Source organism: Alternaria alternata (assembly GCF_001642055.1).
Source record: "Alternaria alternata strain SRC1lrK2f unplaced genomic scaffold CC77scaffold_2, whole genome shotgun sequence".
In the NCBI taxonomy this organism is placed as follows: domain Eukaryota; kingdom Fungi; phylum Ascomycota; class Dothideomycetes; order Pleosporales; family Pleosporaceae; genus Alternaria; species Alternaria alternata.
In genome coordinates, this window is record NW_017306191.1 from 668,944 (window position 1) to 688,658 (window position 19,715).

General features: G+C 51.7%; 10 protein-coding genes across 10 annotated transcripts; 8 read left to right on the top strand and 2 right to left on the bottom strand.

The window, feature by feature from the left end:
* Positions 1–1,496: 1,496 nt before the first annotated feature.
* CC77DRAFT_305378 (hypothetical protein) lies at positions 1,497–5,428 on the top strand. Its single transcript, XM_018531161.1, has 2 exons — positions 1,497–3,900; positions 3,949–5,428. Exons 1-2 carry the CDS (start codon positions 1,593–1,595, stop codon positions 5,148–5,150), a joined length of 3,510 nt encoding a protein of 1,169 aa, XP_018390600.1. The 5' UTR covers positions 1,497–1,592; the 3' UTR covers positions 5,151–5,428.
* CC77DRAFT_305432 (hypothetical protein) lies at positions 5,429–6,794 on the top strand. Its single transcript, XM_018531164.1, has one exon. It carries the CDS (start codon positions 5,707–5,709, stop codon positions 6,691–6,693), a length of 987 nt encoding a protein of 328 aa, XP_018390601.1. The 5' UTR covers positions 5,429–5,706; the 3' UTR covers positions 6,694–6,794.
* Positions 6,795–6,913: 119 nt separating this feature from the next.
* On the bottom strand, positions 6,914–7,805 carry CC77DRAFT_1004835 (hypothetical protein; the record flags this gene model as incomplete). The annotated part of the gene is made up of 2 exons (XM_018523305.1): positions 6,914–7,131; positions 7,187–7,805. 2 exons carry the CDS (start codon positions 7,803–7,805, stop codon positions 6,914–6,916), a joined length of 837 nt encoding a protein of 278 aa, XP_018390602.1.
* A 904-nt stretch (positions 7,806–8,709) lies between these two features.
* CC77DRAFT_1004836 (hypothetical protein) lies at positions 8,710–11,762 on the top strand (the record flags this gene model as incomplete). Its single annotated transcript, XM_018523306.1, has 2 exons — positions 8,710–8,829; positions 8,916–11,762. 2 exons carry the CDS (start codon positions 8,710–8,712, stop codon positions 11,760–11,762), a joined length of 2,967 nt encoding a protein of 988 aa, XP_018390603.1.
* Positions 11,763–11,895: 133 nt separating this feature from the next.
* On the top strand, positions 11,896–12,723 carry CC77DRAFT_305388 (hypothetical protein). Its single transcript, XM_018531163.1, has one exon. The coding sequence runs from the start codon at positions 12,030–12,032 to the stop codon at positions 12,672–12,674; it is 645 nt and encodes a 214-aa protein (XP_018390604.1). The 5' UTR covers positions 11,896–12,029; the 3' UTR covers positions 12,675–12,723.
* Positions 12,724–13,154: 431 nt separating this feature from the next.
* CC77DRAFT_305386 (hypothetical protein) lies at positions 13,155–14,689 on the top strand. Its single transcript, XM_018531162.1, has one exon. It carries the CDS (start codon positions 13,360–13,362, stop codon positions 14,440–14,442), a length of 1,083 nt encoding a protein of 360 aa, XP_018390605.1. The 5' UTR covers positions 13,155–13,359; the 3' UTR covers positions 14,443–14,689.
* Positions 14,690–14,815: 126 nt separating this feature from the next.
* Positions 14,816–15,773, bottom strand: CC77DRAFT_954079 (UPF0041-domain-containing protein). The gene is made up of 2 exons (XM_018535449.1): positions 15,525–15,773; positions 14,816–15,384 (listed from the first exon to the last, which is right to left on the bottom strand). The coding sequence occupies exons 1-2, from the start codon at positions 15,680–15,682 to the stop codon at positions 15,060–15,062; spliced, it is 483 nt and encodes a 160-aa protein (XP_018390606.1). The 5' UTR covers positions 15,683–15,773; the 3' UTR covers positions 14,816–15,059.
* A 201-nt stretch (positions 15,774–15,974) lies between these two features.
* CC77DRAFT_1056982 (NADH-ubiquinone oxidoreductase 105 kDa subunit) lies at positions 15,975–16,410 on the top strand (the record flags this gene model as incomplete). Its single annotated transcript, XM_018527965.1, has 3 exons — positions 15,975–16,057; positions 16,157–16,263; positions 16,319–16,410. 3 exons carry the CDS (start codon positions 15,975–15,977, stop codon positions 16,408–16,410), a joined length of 282 nt encoding a protein of 93 aa, XP_018390607.1.
* Positions 16,411–16,733: 323 nt separating this feature from the next.
* CC77DRAFT_1056983 (hypothetical protein) lies at positions 16,734–17,181 on the top strand (the record flags this gene model as incomplete). The annotated part of the gene is made up of 2 exons (XM_018527966.1): positions 16,734–16,814; positions 16,876–17,181. The coding sequence occupies 2 exons, from the start codon at positions 16,734–16,736 to the stop codon at positions 17,179–17,181; spliced, it is 387 nt and encodes a 128-aa protein (XP_018390608.1).
* A 450-nt stretch (positions 17,182–17,631) lies between these two features.
* Positions 17,632–18,348, top strand: CC77DRAFT_1076439 (hypothetical protein; the record flags this gene model as incomplete). Its single annotated transcript, XM_018529246.1, has 1 exon — positions 17,632–18,348. The coding sequence occupies one exon, from the start codon at positions 17,632–17,634 to the stop codon at positions 18,346–18,348; it is 717 nt and encodes a 238-aa protein (XP_018390609.1).
* Positions 18,349–19,715: the final 1,367 nt, after the last annotated feature.

The window sequence follows — 19,715 nt, forward strand, 5'->3', positions numbered from 1 at the left end:
GCCGTGCGAGGATGCTGTTTTGGTGGACTCGCAATGCTTCACAGTAACGGTATCGCTAAGGCGCGCAAGAAGCAATAAAACAACCTTACATCGCAAAGAGATCAATAGTTAGCAGGTCGTGTCGGCTGCTTGTTACTAGCGCTGGGTACAGAGGGTTTCTTTCAGTGCTGCTAATGCATAGAGTGCTGAGTTTGTCTTATGTCCGATTACAGATATCTTTAGTTAACGCGAGATTCCTTCACTGATTAGCAAGAGTGTTCTTCCGCAGTCTTTATTGTTGGCGGCAAAAGGCTTCTGACAATCGCTCACTGTTTTGTAGCCAAGGAGCAAATTACCAATGCAGAGCGTCGTATTGCATGCAAATCTCTGAATGTGGTATCCTCAAGTCCCCGGACGAAAATGATGACTGTGTTAGGAGAGTCGAGGAAACTGATCATGCGGGCCGAAACCGTCGTCCACGGCTGTTACCGCGACCAAGGCTAGGCAACGTAATCACACATATATGCCCCTCAGATACTGTATGTGCCGAACGACGATCAATCGGGATACTTGAAAGAAAGTTGCGAAGTCCGTCTGAGTCGGAGAGTATATCTCCGCGCCATGCGCTTGCTCACGTCCGTATGAACGTGCCGTACATGATGGGGCCGGGTGTCCCCAGACACGCCTGATTATTTCTCTTTGGCCGTGTGAATGTCGTGTAGCCAACAACAGTTACCCTAGTAAGACCAACACAGTTGTATGAAGTGGAACTCAGCGACGTCATGGTTGGGACTAGACAGCCTTGGAGCGCCATCAGTGCTGGGATCAGGGGCATCAGGATTGGGAACTTGAAACGAGTCCGGGAAAGATGCACTGCGCCGTGGGGTTTGGATATTCTTCATATAGGTATGCCTCAGTAAGGCGCAGTGCGTACAGAGTAGTCTCAGGCGGACATCGTGAATCCCGACGCGATGGCCCCCGAAATAGCGCGGCAGATGGCTGAGCAAGCAGGTCGTGCCGCAAATAGCACGGCCCCCAGCGTCAATCCGACTCAGTCGGTCCTCGCACCCAGCGGGGTCCGACAACCACAACAACCTTGGATGTCTCTGATTGCACCCCGAAACTAACTATGCCTCACAACAATGAATCCTTGTGATAACGTACGTCTCGCAACTGTCAGGCAGGCATGTTTAGCGATCGTGCGTCATTGGACACTCCGAGCGTTGACCCATGCTTCCATGGCTGCCCATACGGAGTCGGCCTCCATCTCACTCAGCTCAGCTTTCGCAGGGCACTGCATGCATCCTCTGTCCGGAACGCCACGGCCGGGCTATTCATGGGGCTCTCTGGCGTCAAGTAGCACCTTAGGCCATGGCTATCTTGGCCTCGGACGATATACTGTCCATGCCCTGCAATCGTGACCGACTTGTCTATGCAGTCGCGGCTCCGATGGGGGATCCCTTACAAAACTACTCATCCCCAGCGAGCTCAAACGCATCCTCATAACTAATTACTGCAGCCTGCTACGTCATTAATCGAATAGCTGAAGCGCGACAGCTTACATGCTCCTATCCTTCTTTGATTGAAGCACCTCGTCTGCTGAACGGAAAAGAATGTCGGGTTTACTAAAGAGAAACACGAAGAAGTCAGCCACCATTTTGCGGGCAGTTCCAGCAAGCACGGAATATGAAGCGGGTCTCCACATTCGTCAGCAAGACACAGCAATGCAAGTTCCGTTGTCTGCAGATGATAGCAACTCACCATTATCAGCCGGCTCTACTGTACCAACCCCTTCAAGATCAGCATCTATCTGGCGTAAGCCGTGCAGAAAGAGGAAGCGCAATCCTTCGCTAGATGCAGGGACGGGAGCCAGTCCTACGGCAGAGAAAACGTCGACATCGAGCCACGCATCGCTTACAGGTGCGATTGGAACTTACAAACACGGGAAGATCCAATGGCGAAGAAGGGATCGCAGCTCCCCCGTCAGCCACAAGAGAAACAACCCAAGCAGGGAGAAGCAGCCGAGCCCAAAGCCTAAGATACAAGTAGTAATCCCTTGTGGAAAACCACTTCCCGCTCTTCCATTTTTCGACTCATCCCCCATCGAGCTTGAAGGGAACCACGAAGTATCGCCACCATCAGCAAGCCACAATCGTATGCGGGATTCTATCGTATCTCCACTTGCGCAGTCGCAAACGCAGTGCATACCAAGATCAGAGCGCCACATTCCAGAGCATCCCAAGAGCAGCTTCGAATCGAGTAGTTCGAATAATGAATCACAAGAGAGCGATGCCTCATCGCTGCATAGCAATCACTCTTCAGAGACCAGCATAGAGAACGATATCTCTCCCAAGCAAGAAAAGTCATTACAACATTCAGTGTATCTTCCAAGTGGCCAGACTATAGTGCCTGGAGGATCGTTGTATTCTTCCTCTAGGATCACAACGAATTCAGCAGGGGACAATTGTCATGCTCCACCGACGGTGCCACCTCGAGCATACATCCACCGATGTTCCAGCGAGGAGGACCTCCTCTTTCAACCGACTTGTGCCCTACATGTTACACAGCGCAAGCCAAGGTTGAGCCGAAAGTCCTCCAAACGGAGCGGTCTGTGGGAGAATTCTGCCGCGGACGCGGGCATGACCATGGTCAACGAAGCGATCTCCTTCGCATCTGGAGCATTTCCAATACCTCCACGTGCATCTAGCCCTACGCTCAGTGAGGCTGAGTGTGACCTGCGCGCTCAATTGGCTTCTTCGTTTGGTAGTAATAGCGATCCTCGGACATGTCTCCAAGATCGGATGCCCCTTGCAGAAGGCAACCCTTTCCGGGAGGGCGTACATGAACTTCCAGCTGAGGGCGGGAAATTGATTGATACTGAGAGCCAGCCCCGGATAGATCCGGTCGATGTCGTACTACCTGACACTCCACCTCCAGTCGTCCCTCGCAAATCCAGCAGGCGACAATCGGCTGCCAAGAAGACAATCGGAGTTGACTGCCTGCCACATAACCACATCGCTTCGCAGATGATGCAACAGTGCTCCCGATCGAGCACAGCATTGACCCTTATGATTCCGCAGTTTAAAAGATCAAGTGTGGATCTAGTATTCTCCTCGCCTCCTGTTGCAACGCACGACGCCCAGCCGACTATTACGCCTGCTGGAGCTGAGAAGGTTATACTCAGTATTTTTCAACACCTGGACCACTTCAACGATCTTTTTGCCGCGGCTCTTGTTAATCAAGGCTTCTATCGTGTGTTCAAACGCCATGAACTCGACCTCATCAAATCTACCCTGCGGAAGATGTCGCCGCCAGCCTGGGAGTTCAGGGAGATTGCCTTTCCCCGACACGACCATCTACATGCAGAAGACCTAGAGACGACACGACCTGAAGAGGAATACAACCCCGCGTCATATCTCAAGCTTCAGAAGCGAGACATTCAAGTCATACGTGCCATCAAGTCAGAGATCTTGGAGAAGTGTCAGTCCTTCGTTCGACCGGAAATATCGGCTGCGCTCGTGAGTGCATGTCCAGCCGAGTCGGCCAGGGTCGATGACGCTTTGTGGCGTATCTGGACGTTCTGCAAGATATTCGGCTCAGGAAAAGGACGTGAGGAGGATATCGTTGCCCAGATGGACTGGCTCAATGGCGGTATGCTAGTGCACCAGGCCACCTGCACCTTCAGCATCATGAGCACAGATTTCATGAGCGACACATTGATCGGCGCACCGGAGTGCTTTGGGCAAGGGAATGTAGGTGGTTTGGCCGCCGAACAACTTTTTGACATGATGGAATTATGGACCTGCTTCTCGGTTCTGCTTCAGAATTTCGAGGGGCGCACTGTTCAGGCTCGACAAGCTGGCATCTACGACAACACTGATATTCGAGGTGGCGATATTGATGGCGAAGAGATGATGCTTAGTTCGTCTATCCCTCCAACGTACCACGGAACTTGCTAACCAAACCCAGACGAGTGGATCTACTATCTTCTTACCTTCGGCCTCGACACTGTCGTTAGGCTCACTGGTCCATATCACCCCTCGGATCCAAGAGCCTTCACTATTGCAGCTGAGAAAGGATGGGTGAACTGGAAGCCCCCTGTGCTTGATGGTACCCGACAACACTTCCTCAAAGAAGCAGCCCGACGCGTGTACGAAGACAAGATCGCGCACAAGTACGCCAAAATATCTATCCGCGATGTACAGCGTCAGCAGTCCAAGATTCGTATTCAGAAACACATACACGATCTGCAGCATCGTAAGAAGAGTGGTGAGCCTCGGCCAATGATTCGTATGTCTCAGGAAAGGCCCATGTCAGAGTGGGATACTGTCATTCGAAATTTGACACGACCGCCGCCTCCACCCCAAGGCCCAGGGAATGAGATCATCACGCATGTTCCAGCCCTGAGATCAGCTTCTGCAGAGGAAGTGGCAACGTCTGTACCTCTTCCCGCTTCCAGGTCAACGTCCAGCAGAACGTCCTCACCGCCTCGTCGAACTATTGCTCTGCCGCTGCTTCCAACACCTCCACCCTCAACAGTACCTAGTAACCATGATCGACGTAGTGTAACTTCAGATCTACCATCCATTGAAGAGCAACCACCGTTGCCGCCACGCCGGACGGTAGCCCAGCCTCTTCTCCCATCCCCTTCAGCATCAACGGTACAGAGTAACCGTGATTTGTACACCATGGGCAGTGTATCAAGCGTGGGCTCTCCACCCCGTCGTATGTTTGCTCAACCGCTTCTACCAACACCGTCACCCACAACGGTGCCAAGTAACCGTGACTGGTATCGCTACAGCACGGGCACCTCAATGCCTTCTATTCTTGAAGACCCACTCCACCATCCTCTTTCAGAACCGCCCGGCCCGCCTCACCCCGCGTTCCGACCTCATCCCAGGTCATTGCCTTACAGCGAGCGCCACATGCGTCAAGGCAGTCAGTCCTCTGGAAGCTTCAGCTCCAGAAGCGAAGCCCTCCAACAACACGAACAGCAGCACCACATCTTTGGATCTCGAAGTCATGAGAATACGGCCGACAAAGCGATATATCGCATCGTGGAAATGGGGTTCACAGCCGACCAGGCGAGAGAAGCGCTAAGATTAACAGATCTTGGCGACGGATTGAGAGTCGATCGGGCGGTCGAGTTCTTGCTCAGTCGGCAGGCCTGAGCTTGGCATGTGTTTAGAGATCGCAAATCCTTTGCCAAAAACTGGCACTTTCCTTTCGTAGGCGACGTAGCATGTTTTCGGTCCTTCATTACCTTAGCGCGAGATACCCATCCTTTCGTTCAATTTTCCTATGACATGTAGTTTATAGTCTATCTATGTATCTTCTTTCGCATACACTTTCCGAACTACATGCAATTGTTAACCTGGGTGCCTGGTCATCCACCGGAAAAAACGGTTGGAGCCGTAGGATCGGCTGTAAATTACCTCAAGGGGACGTGCGGATATTGCGGGATGCCTAAACCACGATGTTCAGCCACTCCTGAATCGTATAGCCAATTGTAAAATGGAGAACACAGCCCACTGTCCCCAACGCTAATGAAGGGATTATCCACACGTGCAAGGTTAAGTCGTCTCAAACACGATTACATGTAGGTAGGATCTTAGGCGTTTTTCAACCGTCGAAGTCGCTCGTCTTTGTCGCGTCCCTCCCATCTTGCTTCCGTCCGTCGTGAAAACACAAAACGTAACCACTATAACGCCTATCACGATACCCACGATGCTTTCGCAACCATCTATATCTTTACCATTTTTTCTCCTCCTAAGCTCGCTCCCGTCCAGCTTAGCAACCTGCTACCTCCCAAACGGTACCGAGCACCTCGACTCTGGAACATCGCGCTGTGCCTCATCGATTGACGACCCGCTCTACTATACATGCTGCCAGTCTGGATGGGTCAATCCACCAGGAGGCGACGTTAAAAATGGCCCCACGGCGGATGAGTGCCTGCCGAACGGGCTTTGTCAAAACAGAGGCTTTAGCAGTGTACAAGGACAAGAAGTGCCGGAATGGACACATTTCTACAGGGTGAATTGTGCGAACGAGAACTGGGAAGGATGCATAAATGTTTGCAAAGATGGCGATCTTGCGAATGACAGTGCGCAGATGACGCCTTGTGACGGGACGCCTACATCGGAATTTTGGTGTTGTGGAGATAGCAACGAGTGTTGTAGTTCTTCGACTATATCTACTACTGGCTCGTCGAAGACGAAGAAAATCAGGATCCCAAAGCGACTTGGGGAGGATACAGAGGCGAGCTCTTCCGGTGCGGCATCGGCACCGGCTTCTTCAGGTGGATCAATAGGGCCGAGTTACACGGGTGCTATTACGGTTGCTTCTACGGGTGCGGAATCAACGCCGACGTCTGCATCGCCATCTGCATCGACGTCTGCGGCGACAGACCAGTCTGGGCAAACCGAAGGAGATGAAACAAGCAAGAAGGAGACGTCGCACACAGGACGCAATGTCGGCGTTGGAGTGGGTGTTGGCGTTGGCGCAGCGGTTTTCTTGGGTCTGATCGCGGCTATGTTGATCCGAAGGAGGCGGAATCGAAACAAGATTGACCTTGAAGATAAGCGGCCGGAAAGCGTTGAGAAGCAGGACGATAAGAAGGACAATGGGAATGTATATGCAGTAGCTGAGATGCAGCATCAGGAACCGGTAAGTGGAGATGTCAATGTGGGATTTCGATATGGAACCCGAAACTGACTTTGATTTAGGTGTACGAGCTTCACGATGGAAGCAGAGCTGATGTAGAATTGGATGGCACAAACAAAGTAGTTGGGACTAGATACGCTTAGTTAGGGATGTATAATGATTGTTTTGCCGGTTGAGGACCATTACTTCCATCGTCCTGAGACGAATTCCAGAGCTGCATGCTGAACAGGTCTTCATTCTTGATCTTGTTAGATGTTTTTGACACCGCCACTTACTCCGTCTTCTCTTTCTTACACTGCTCGTCTTCCTTTATCGCCTTCAAGAATGCTACGGCTGCAGTACCGCACGTTCCAGTCAGGATTGAGCTTATGGAGATTGCTTGGACAACCCCAAGCCCATATCCACCCATTCCGGCACTAGTAAGGATAGCGAAAGCGCTACCTGCAGCGATGGATCCAACGGCAGCCTGGAACCCAGCGGCCAGAGAGCCTAGATCAAACATCAGGAATTCGTCGGGAGATAAGTGTAGGTAACTGATACATACCACCAGCAATACCAAGAGGTGTAAAGCCCACAAGCCCGAGCATTGCAGGCGTGACGACGGCGATGGTCGGGCCTGAAGCGATACAAGCCACCAAGGTGGTGAACTGCTTAGGGTTTGAGAGTATCCATTCCTTGAGCCTCTCACTGAACCCTGAGAGGTCTTCCCGGGTGAACTCAATCTCGGGTAAAGTGATCTGGCCAATATCTTTGAGAAGATCACCACTGGTCATTTTCTGCCAGAAATCGTCTGCTGTGCTGCCTAATCGCTTCGCCATGTCTTCCCCAAAATCCTCGATGAACTTCCAGTCGAAGTCTTCGTGCGGCTTCTCATCAATGAGTTGAGACAGACGTTGATTGGCGTTGTTGAAGGTGGATTGGACGAATGAAGTCGCTTGCTTCGAGGCACTGTTGGCAACGGGAGCAGCGCGCCTGCTCACTTCTTTGCTGAGAGTTTCCAAAGTCTTCCTGGCGTCTGCGGCGACTGGAGCCGCTCGCTCTGCTACCTCTTGACCTAGAAAACTACCGTACTTCCATGTCTCGCCCGCAGCGAACCCAACATGTTGTGTCGCTTCTCGCCCAAACTTCTCGGCCACACTTCGCGCGTCATCGAGGAAACCCATCTTGAAGTTGAGGGTGCTGCTCAAACGGGGTCTTGCATTTGTGGTATCATGGAAAGTGATATTAAGTGACAACAATCCATTGTTTGCACTAGTGCGGGACTGGTGAAGGGTGGTGTTGTGTAACCACTGCAACATGCGGGGTCAAGGCATAGATGCCATGATTGGCAAGACGATAGTCTCAAGGACTGGTATTGTCTGAGCAATCAGATAGAGGCATGTGGAGACATTTTTGCACGAAATAATGATTGGACAGTAGAGGTACATTTCCACAACTCTCAAGTCGCATAGAAGAGTCGAGGTGCCGACGTGGACAGTACGCGGTGTTGTTGCTTGGATAGGCGATAAGATTAGGCGTGCGGAAATGAGCGACCCGGTTCCACGTTCTAGAAGCTTGGCACGGGCCAGTTCATAGACTTGGAACCTGGAGGCGAGCGGACCGGTATAGCGTCATAGGCAACGGCCTCTAGAGGGCGTTGGTGATATAGTGCAAACGCGTTGTTTTGACTTTTGGACGCTGCCTTGGTTGTCGTGTAGACTGTGTGGCGTGATTGGGAGAAGAAAGGTTTGGCCTGACGAGCTTGCGGCTGCAGCTAGGAGTGGTGCAGGTGGGCTGGCCCCATGCAGGTCGGCGCGATACGCTGGACGTCATTCCAGCTGATCGCCCTGACTGATGCGGGACAGGGACCAGCTGCAACCTCGTACCAACCATCGAGACTCGCGCGCCTGTCATGCAGGGATATCTGCCATGTTTGACGTGCTTGTGTGCATGTGTGCAGCCGTGTGTCGCGCCCAGCCTGCTGAGCTTTGTTGATGTCCCCTTATCCCCTTATAATGTCCGTCGGCATGCCTCGCCTACCCTGCCTTGCTGCAGGCCGCCAGGATGCTGCGAAGACTGCACCACGACATGGTTGACGAGAATGCGGGAACGCTGCTGAGGAAGGGCAGCAAGAGACAGAGGGTCTTGAAGTTCTTCAGGTCCTGGAAGCAAAAGCAATCACAGCGACACGACCAAGTAGCTGCACCCGTACGTCCATCGCTCTTTCCCTCTACTGCCGTCCTTGCCATTCCAGCCTGATCATGAGGAAGCTAATCGCAAACTTGTTATCACAGATATCGCCCAAGCAAGACAAGCCGACCCCACAGTCCCCGCCCGAGCAAACACATCATGTAGAAACTCAAGAGCAATCGAGCAGCCCAGTCGACCATATCAGCACCATGTCTCCTGTCCAAGAGGCGGAGCAGGATCGCGTTCCAACACCGCCGCAAGAAACCATGGAAGACAAGGTCGAGCCCCTCACTGAGGGCCAGCTCCGTACCCTCTTCGCCGGAGCCCCTCAGTTTGGCGTCACAAAGACAGACAGCCGCTACATACCAACAGTCTCCTACCCTTGGAACATTGACACTGCTCCAAAAGAAGTCACCGACACAGTGCCTCTAGTCGAGCCTGCCTTTTCAGCTGCGACCCTACACGAGCATCCGTCCAAGACCCGGCCGCTACCAGACACTTCGAAACAGTACAACGGATATCGGGTAGATGTGGTGGAAATACCAAGCATGCTTAGTGCTCAGGGTGTCGAACCGGGCACTATTGGCTTCTCACATTTCCTCGAGTTGCCCAAGTCTGACACTCTCGCCAATGAAATGGAACAATCCCAGTCAAGCAAGGACTCCTTCGAGTCAGTCAAGAACAAGGAGGCACTGCAAACATCTCCTGAGCGTCTGGGTATTCGTCCAGTCGAACTGAGCTTGATATACGACCGCTTGATAGAGTTCCAGGACATGTACGAAGCCTTCCAAGATAGTCCCGAGCCTATGACCATCCTGAACAACCAGAGCGCTGGAGACCTCTACGCGAATCTTTTCACCAAGTTTCTTACGCCGCCGGGTTATGATGACTCTACAGATGACCCCACTGGGTTGCAGACGCAAATCGTTGCCCTGCTCAGGGTCTTGGGGCTGAGGGGTGTCTGGTATGACTTCAGCCTTGTCGAGTGGAGGATAAGACTTGGACAATTATTGTGGAGTGAGCCTGAGCCAACATCCGAACACGAAACTCAGCCAATGTGGACGGAGCGGGAGATTCTGTTGCTGCAAATCACCTTGGCATGTGAGCTCTTGCTCCGACTAGATGCCTTCACCAATGCCGATGCGGCCGACGCCCAGGTCCGGCTTCAGATTGACGCAAAGGACATTGAAGGATTTCTCAAAATCAAGACGAAAAAAGTTGATTGGGATTTGGTTCTAGCGCGGAGGTTTCTCGACAACATTGTCATCATGAGGGGCAGTGATGCACCAGTTTCACCGAAACCCAAATTGCGCGGACTGCTGTCGCTGCTAGGTCAAGGTGCCCACGCAGAGATACCGCAGTCAGACCTTGTCGTACTTCCACAACATCAATCCCAGCAACTTTCCGGGCTGCTTCACTTCGCAAAGACACTTCAGTGGCCCAACATTGACGCAGTCTCGACAGATCTGGCCCGGAAGCTTGGTGAGCAAGAGAAGGCGGAAGACGCCACACCATCATCACCCAGTGGAAGATTGCCCGACTTGTCCACTCCGTCTGGTATCAGCGTGTATGGCACGCCGTTGCAAACACCACTCGCCTCTGGTCATCAGCTAGACAGTTACTTTGGCCATGTTGGGAAGCCTGCCCTGAACCGCAACAACTCTCGCGCATTGCGCATGCCGCTGTCCCCCATCTCTACAGTCCCCGAGAACTATGCCAATTCCAACTTTAACATTGGAGGATGGCTCAGTCGGTCATATCTAACTGGTCTTATCCTTCCCGGAGAAGCGATCTCACACTTCCTCGTATCGACACTGCTTGAGAATGACAGCACTGCTATTGCCAACCTGGGAGAATCGGCAAATCTGTACGGTGGGTTTACCTTTGGTGAGAGAACATTCTGGAGCAAAACTTCTGTCGTGGGGCGTATCCTAGCCTGTGTCAAAGGCTCCACGGAGTGCATGGGCTGGATCTCATGCCCAAAGGTACCCGACAGCCCCAGCGAGCGTTGGTACTCGATTCACAGCGAAGTCCTTCCGCACGAAAACCGCTTGCGAGTAAGAGATGGCTTGGACGTAGTGGCTCAAGAGTCAGCTACTGTGCCTGTTGATGCTCTGACTTCAACAAAATCAGAGGACTTTGTGCTCCCTCAAGATCTTGACTCGTCTCCGACTTCTTCCATCGCCTTCTTGCAGTGGGAACTGGTTCCAATCAATACGGACCTCATCGATGGTGACAGCTTGACAGGGCCACCAACTGACAGCGATATCCATGCTCCGTCGATGACTTTTGTGTCCGGCGTAGTGAGCCACACTCTCACTCTGGCATACGATGTCCAATTTATCACTTCTTTCCCATGTACCACTGCAGCATCCGCACCTCCGTCGTTGACTCATCGCCCCAAGGTCATGAGACGTTCGGTTACCGGAAATATTTCACGATCTTCTTCAAAACACAGCGTGACATTATCACGCCGCAACAGCCATGGCTTCGAGCCACTCTTATCACATCCCCCAGACGCTGCAGATATTACACCGAAGCGCATGTACGAGCCACCTACTGGACCAGAAGCCGAAACGCTCGCAACAAGTAGCAAGCCCATGAATGCGCATCCTCTGCATAAGTCATATACCTACAAGATGGTGCCAGTCACTGATATCCTGGACCCTGACTTCCTGCTGCCATTCGAGCTTCACACGTCCAAGTCTACGGAGCGTTTGCTCGATCTTTCACGAAGCAACGACAGCGAAACAGAAGAGATGATTAAGAATAGTAAGAAATCCGTGCTCGTACTCGATGCTCGGACTTCATCAGATCTTCAGTTGCTCGCACGAGCCTGGTGCGCGGAGAAGGGCCTGCACGCGATTGTGAGCAATGTAGGACGCACTTGTTTGGGTTGCTCCATTCGAGAAGCTAGAGGCTTGGGTATCAACATCGTAATCCGGGTATAGAGAAGCACGATGGTATGCTCGGATCTGCCAAAGCTGAAAAATTTTGTCACCTTTTACAAATTGTTACGTTTCCTCCCGCGTGGGGAGATGTGGTTTAGCTTTGCTACTGGCGAGTACTGCGGGCGCATATACAAGATACCCAAATCGTGAATGAATACTACTGTTAATTTACATCGAGCATTCTCCGTTACCAATCCCACACCTGTTTGAGGATCGCGCGAGACAGGAATAGCATATGCCCACACTTAAGGCCTATCACGAGGAGCCATGACGATCAAAGCGCAAACCCCGAGTTTTGATGCAATCATCGCGCGCAGAGGCTGTGTGGGTTTTCAGGCTGTTCATTCGATCGGCGCGCGCAGCCACGTGCCACTAGCCGATGTGGTGGCTGTGTGTCCGTGGGTGGCCTCACGCGAAGCGCGTTTGAACTTCGTGAGTCGAAAATTAAATGTCGTACATCCCACTCGTATCGCGGTGAACAAAGACTCTACGACGTGTCAAATTCATCTAGATCGGTCGCGATTCCGTTGCTTATCAGCATACATCATTGTTTCTCCCTTACAAGCTCATCTGTTCATACATCATCCATCCTACAGGGGGTCTCGTTTAGCACCTACCACCGACTACCAAATTCACCCAAACCCTGAGCCAATCTCACCAATCCCATCCAAGATGAATTACGCCCCAGTCGAAGCCAATACGGAAGAGTTCACAACTGAGCATAATGAACCAAAAGACTGCTGTACACGATGTATTCAGCGGCTCGACTGCACATTAGCAGGACCTTGGTGCATCGAAGCCATCATTGCTTGTTTTGCCAGTATGGGAGATTGCTTGGGCGATTGTTGTAGTAGTTGTGGGGACTGTTGTGGAGATTGCTGTACCGAATGTATCAAGGTTTGTACCCCATGAGAGTTGTCAAAAAGGAGGGGGAAGAGTGGGGAGGGGTCTTCATGGGTTCGCGATGTCTCTCATTAGACGAGTATGACCCTGTTGAGATATTCTCTGGATTACGGTGGCCATGAGTGGCTCGCCACTTGTCTTTGGGTCATCGTAGAACCAGAGGACGGCAACCGAAGTTCGGCGTTGCGCACACGAGAAAGAGAAGTGGAGTTGGAATAATAGTCGGACGGTGCCATGACGATACACGATAGAGCGGATGCGATTGCCTTGAGCATATGGCAAAACGACATGGAGCACTTGCCAACACGACTCCCAAGAACGTATAGCACGTGCATGCTGCCATGCCGATGGCCCCGATTCTTGTCTGTCTGTTAAATTTCACACAACGACGTTCCACTCGACTTCCACCATATCACTATTACTGCAGCACCATCGCTACCATCTGCCAGTATCAACTTTCATCTCTACAACTATCAGAGGTATTAGACCATGGCAGCGATCTAGGGCTTTGCTAACAAGACGCAGCGCATTCATTACACTTCAAAGTCGGCCTTAGCGTTCAGGAACGACCACTGTTACTGCTAAGCATTCGCTCGCGACGTTCGCTTTGTAGCCACCGCAGTCGGAGGCGCACCTACCCATTCACGAAGAGATACACTGTTCCATAAACCATACGTCCATCCGCCCGCCCATCATGCCTAGAGTATCACGACGAATGAAATATAAACGTATATACTGTTGCTACACAAGGATAGATCGCAGAATCTGTCCCCTCTGCGGAGACGAAGTGACCAAATGGAACTTTCAAGGTAAAGTCGAACATTGCTTTCGCTGTCGTAAGGCTCTTGTATGGGATGCTGCAAAAAAGGTCCAGTTGTCAAGGGTCCGAGGTCGGCCAACTTTGAAGTTCTGCGGTCGTGGTTCACCGGCTATGAGCACGGTAGAAGAATGCAATGAATCTGGAGAGGGCCATTCCAGGCGGAGTTCGTGGAGCTGTCCCATAGACGACGATCTATGCACCCCGGACAACGATTCACTGCGCTCGTGGATCACGGTGACATCCCAAGATATGGGCTCTTCCATCAACGACGATAGTGACGGTGATGCGGTCACCGTATACGAGAGCGCAGGACCAGATACAAAGGACGACACGGTACCAGCTCGAATGACCATATCGAGTCTACCGAAAGACGAGCAATTGACAATGAATGCTTCGGACACAACCAACGAGAATGACACAGTTGCTCTGCTCCCAGCAACTGCTGTACCCGAGCCGATCGCCGACGCTCCACATCCGACATCTCCACGTCCCATATCTCCTCCTCGTATAACATCCCCAAGTCCCACATCTCCTCGCGCGTCATCTCCAAGTTCATCATCTCCACGCCCATCGCCTCTACGTCTGATACCGAAGAAGAAGACATGTAGATTTAGACAACGATTCAGACGCAAACGACGCGAGCCTATGGAGCCGAGCCCGTCTCTGGAAGACCTCATCAGCATTCCAGAGGTTGTGCCCCAACCTCGCGCTGCAGAGCTCCTCAATACCCTTGTTCTCGCTAGATCTATTCATGGACGAGGAGTTGTTACAGACCCTGTCACGGCGTCTTCCGTGCTAGAATCCCGAGAGCCTGATGAAATTCTCCAGCAACACGCCGCTGACCTCGACGATGCTCTTGCACGACTCGAATCGCTCGAAGTTAACGGTAGTGACGAGGAGGGGTCTGCATCCAGTAGGCGGTCATCCTTTTGGTCCCAAATCTTTTGTTTTCTGTAGTGCAGAGGGCTTCGGATATTATCGAGGAGGCAGAGAAGATGGAAGTATGAGGTATTGGCTTAGGATAGGCGCGCATATGCATCCGTGCGTATGGAATTGGAAGGCAGATCGATGTAGGAAATGCAAACCAATTCATGGGTGAAGATGGGCATTAATCCTTTGAAAGCCTAGTGTCCGAGGAACTGCTTCGTCTGGTAGCACAGTGCAGATATGATCCTCCCTGCATAATCAATGATGAAAGCGTAATATATCTCTTCATGATGTCTCCAAGAACCTTGATGACTAGAATACATCATAATCTACGCTGCGTGTACCAGGTTTCTGTGTCGTTAGGTCGGTACTTGTGGCGAGGATGTGGGACAGCACATGAAGTCAGGTAGGAAATCGTGTACACAAAGTCTGTGAGGTCTAAAGAACTTGATTGCTCAACTTCTTTACTGATTGAAGCGAAGAAGTACCATTCACTATATCGCGCCGGTATATATGCTTTGACACAATTCCATGATAGATGTACATCCAGCTCTTGCCGTACTCGAATCAGCCCACGCTCAACAATCAGCGTTCCGGCTGCAAGCCCACCTTTCACCTCCACCTCGTTATCTTTCCTTGTCCCAAATTTACTTCAGAGCCTTCTCGGCCTTCTGTTCAGCCTTCTCAGCAGTGTGCTTGAGATCCTTCATCTCGCCCTTGGCTTGACCTTCAGTGCCCTCGATAGACTTGTTGTAGGCGTAGATACGGCCGACCTGTGTAGCACCGACGCAGAAGACGAGGAAGTTGACAGCAGCCAAGGCAACGTTCTTGGGGCGGATAACGAAGCACCATCGTGTCCAGATGGCGCCTGTGCACATGAGAGCGAAGTTCTGGGTGAAGGAGAGAGATTCAGCGGGGCGGGAGAAGTCGGAGGCACCGGCGAGGACCATGCCCCATTTCATTACTGGGGCCCTGTGATAGTGTTAGCAACTTCATAGCTCAAGAGTGGCCGTTTTGGACTTGTGTGTTTGCTGCTGCGGATGCGCTCCGGATAAAGCGGGGAGCTGCAGCGCATCGCATAGGAAGACAGAGGTCATGTCGAGGAAGCGTACCAGAAGTGGACAGTCTTGGGTCCGATAGGGCTGTTCCAGAACTTTTGGAAGCCAGCGGGCTCAGCGCCTGCAGCTGTGCCGGCATGTCGGCGGGCATTTGCGCGTTGAAAGAAGGGTCGGAAAGAGCTGAAGATGCGGGAGCCCGGGCGGAACGACATGATCGCGGTCTTTGTCCTTTACTCTCCAAGTTGGCGATCCGAGCAGAAGAGGAATTGAGGCGTCCGGAGTGCAGCTGAGTCCGGGACGATGGTCGTGTGCGTGCGGTCGCGATGTCGGGCTCAAGCCTTGGTGAATGATAAATCCGGAACTACGATGGGGTTGCTCCGGTTGGCCAGGCCCAAAGGGGTAAGGCGTGCTCCTGGCAGCTTCCGACGAACATTGAATGTTGCTGCAGCGCGGGTGACGACAGACACCGATTGATACCCCCACACCACATTAACGGTCCTTACAATGGCGTCAAAAGCATTTGGAAATGGCCTCAAGGAGCTGAGGTTCTTGTTCTGCCAGACTAGCGAGCACAGCGCCGCCACAAGGTATGCGACACCCAAGTGAGGAGCGCAACACGATGCGCAGAGCAACGCAGAAGAGCAGAACAAGGAGGACCGAACGAGCTGGGCTGATGGAACATACAGGAACTTCCTTACACGAAGCTACCCCGCCATGAAGAAGGCCAACCCCTCCGTTCCCATCATGATCCGCGAAGCCAGCGGCACCCAGCCCACCGTATATGCGCGATTCGGTGCGTCACACCCAAGGAAAGATACAGGGGAAATAATGCTAATAATCTGGAACAGACTTTGGAAAGGAGAGGAAGCTGTCGCTAAAGGGTCTGGACGACAAGAGCATCGAACAACAAGTCGCGGACCTTGTACAAAAGGGCGCATGAGTATATAAGCAGAAAGAGAATAAGTGAACAAGACAAGAGCCGCAGGTGAAGAAGCAAGGGCATACATCCAGCTCGAGAGAGCGTAGCACAGTAGCTTCGGTATAGCCCAAACTGAACATCCTCGAAGATATCCCCTTTCACCTGAAGTGACATTTCACCATTCACCGATCTCGTCCCATCTTCATACCTATCATATAAGCGTCTCAACCTCCTGTTCTATTGCTGTTTCTCCGTTCTCGCAATACCTCATATACCTTCTACGACAGCTGAACCTCTGCCTCAAACGTGCACAAATAACAACTCTAAAGACTACACATCTAACAATGTCTTACTCAGCCCCATTCCAGCCAAACCCCGACTACGATGTCGATGCCGCGCTCCTGGACATCCTCGTTCATACCCACGTAAGTACCTCCAAGCACCTCTGTCGTTTCCGGATCAGCACTGACATACTATCTTGTATAGCACCCCGCTGTCTCGTCTGGCCCAGCAGCAGATGTGCTCGCGCGCATCGAGAAGCAGTACCAGGACTGCGTCAGGGTCCTGGAGGAGCGCAACGCCGCCCTGGTGGAAGAGGGAGAGGCTGCGGCCGCCAAGATCGAGCGCCTGGAGACGGAAGTCTGCGCGTTGGAGGGGGATGTGGAGACGCAGCTGGCGGTCCTTCAGGATAGGGCGGAGTGCGTCTTCGTTCAGACGCATATCGTGCCAGACAAGGTTGTGGTTCTTCGCGTTGGGGAGGAGAAGTGGAGTGGAATCTTCAAGGAGGCTTGAAGAGGTTTTGGGTCGTGTCGTGTAGTTGTCTTCTGCTGCCCTCTTTCCTCTTTCTTGTCTGTCTTTGGTCCGTTGATAGACTTTCCTCTTCGGCAACGGCCTTTGGGCCTAGAATCACATCATGTTCTCTGCCGCACTTGAACATCTTCTTGGTTCTAGTGCATGACAATGTCTTATGTTACTGAGCTGGTGGACGGACAATGCTCCACATTGTTACTACACACATCTTAGGCATGATACTTATAAAACTTATCCTATTGAGCGACATATACGTCCCATAAAGCTAGAATTAGGCGCTTGATTCAGAGTTTACTGTATTCTTCAAATTACCTCATATGCCGGTGCTTGACGATCAGTAGCCCAACGTCGCGTACCGCAATTACCATAAAACCTAGCAGCATGTCTACTGAATTCACCCCAAAGCCTCAGCAGCTGAGTTTCTTCGACAAGATGCTTCGTCGCAACGACTCCGCAGTGGCTTTGTCATCGGCATCGACCACCTCTTCTATCACTCCCTCATTCGCGTCTCTCTCACAGGAGAACGATCAACTAGGTCAGGACAATGCTCATCTACAAAGGCGTAATGGAGAGCTGACTCAACAGTCTGAGCTCAACCAGAACCTCTTTCAGCATACCTCCGAAACGCTCGTAGCCAAGGAAAGCGAGATCACCGACTTGGAGGAAGCACTCATTGATAGGGATAGCGAGATCACTGATCTAAAGGGGATTCAGAAGGAGCTCAAGGAGTGTATTCGCCGCAACGACGAAGCTAGCAATGAAAGAATCCAGACTCTGGAGCTTCAGCTTGAGGATCTGTCGAAGCAACTTGAAGAAGCACATGAAGCGGCTGCTAAACGTAAAGCCACGTGGACAAAGTTGAAGAATCAGCAGAAGGAATATCCCACGATGGTTGAGGACGAGCAGCAACAGGGCCAGCAAGGACCCAACGATTTTGTTCTCATACACTGGACTAAGCTTCACGCAAAGGATAAAACAATCGAGTTCTTGCGCTGCCGTCAGTCCAAGTCTGACAAACGCATCGCTAGACTCAAGGAGCGGTTGGCCGCTGGGGATGAATTGGGTCGAAACTGGGTGCAGACGATCACGCTTGCTAATTCCAAGGTCAAGGCGATTGAGACAAAGCCTCAAGTTATTACTGAGCATTAGAGACAGACAACGCAAGATGACGGCGTAGTAGGAGAAAACAATCGCACATTAGATTACATCCTAGCAATCACTATGATATATCTCAGAAGATTTATTTATCTGCCTTCTTCAGATAATAAGACCATTATAAGTGCTCGTCCAACTTCAGTTCTATTCCACTTTTCCAGGCTGCAATATCTGTAGTACACTCACAGTCACACCCTCGACAATAGTCTGGTACAGTTCGCAATGCAAGCTCCATGAGATCAGTATTCAAGGTGAAACGTGAGGCGAAGACGCCACCAATGTGTCGATCACATCAGGTGAGAAGGCGTGTATCGTGGTTGAGATTTTCTTTCTCCGGCGCAATACGCCACCGATAGTGCCCCTGGATCAAACACGTCTGTGCATCCGTTGAGTCTTTCGACGATGACAGTAGCGTGGTGAACGTGGTTGATGCTTGTTGAGTACTGGTGTTCCGTGGTACATACAGTGGGCTGTCAGGCGCCTGTCTTTGATGTATCATAGTCCATGTCTGGCCTGAGAAAATCTAGGAAAGAATGTACCTGCATATCTGATAAATTCAATTATGCAGATTCCCGTGAATTACGTACTAAGTCGAATCGTTACTGAGATGGTGTACGAGTTCTTTGAGCTCTGCAGGGTGTCCTGCGCAAAGGAAGAGTTAGAACAGAAGGCGGGTACCTGCTGGAGGTTTGTCTTCTTGAGTCGTCACGAAAAGTTGAGGAATGACGCGTAAGCCTGACTTGACAGTGTGACTGAGGGATTTAGTTTGGCTCGTTTGGAATGCCCAGAACCACATTTAGCGTACAGTTGTTTATGTTCATACACGATCGTGGCTGAATGATCTGGCGCTTCCAAGACTGTTTCTTTTTACGATAACGCGATGCGGTATCTGCCGTCCGGCCTTCTGTCGCACCTGCAGCCTGGCGCTTGGTGCTCGGGGCATCTAAGCGAGAATACCGGGACTTGTCAAACGTCCGATTGTGCGAGGCGTCCCTAGTATGCATTGCTACTACTGTAATATGCCACAGGACTCGGCCCTTGCTGCGTATGTACGTTCAATATGATCCCGGGGGCATAACAGCTCTGTTGCTCATGCAGATTCATGTTGCACGTCGGATATCTGCAGCTTGCTAGCCTATGTTGGGTAAGAGGCCGACCTGAATGACGACTACGTGGTGTGCAACGCTTGACAGGCATTTTATGATGAATGTGATAGGTCGAATCTGGCTGCCTATGATATGTCTCCACACTCTATGATCGACCCTTGGAGCACGGATCATGCGTTCCGTAGCGCTGTGACGCCGTGTCACGGTTGGCTGTTCTTGACAGCGAGTACTGCAGTCAGTGGCTGCGTTCTGACA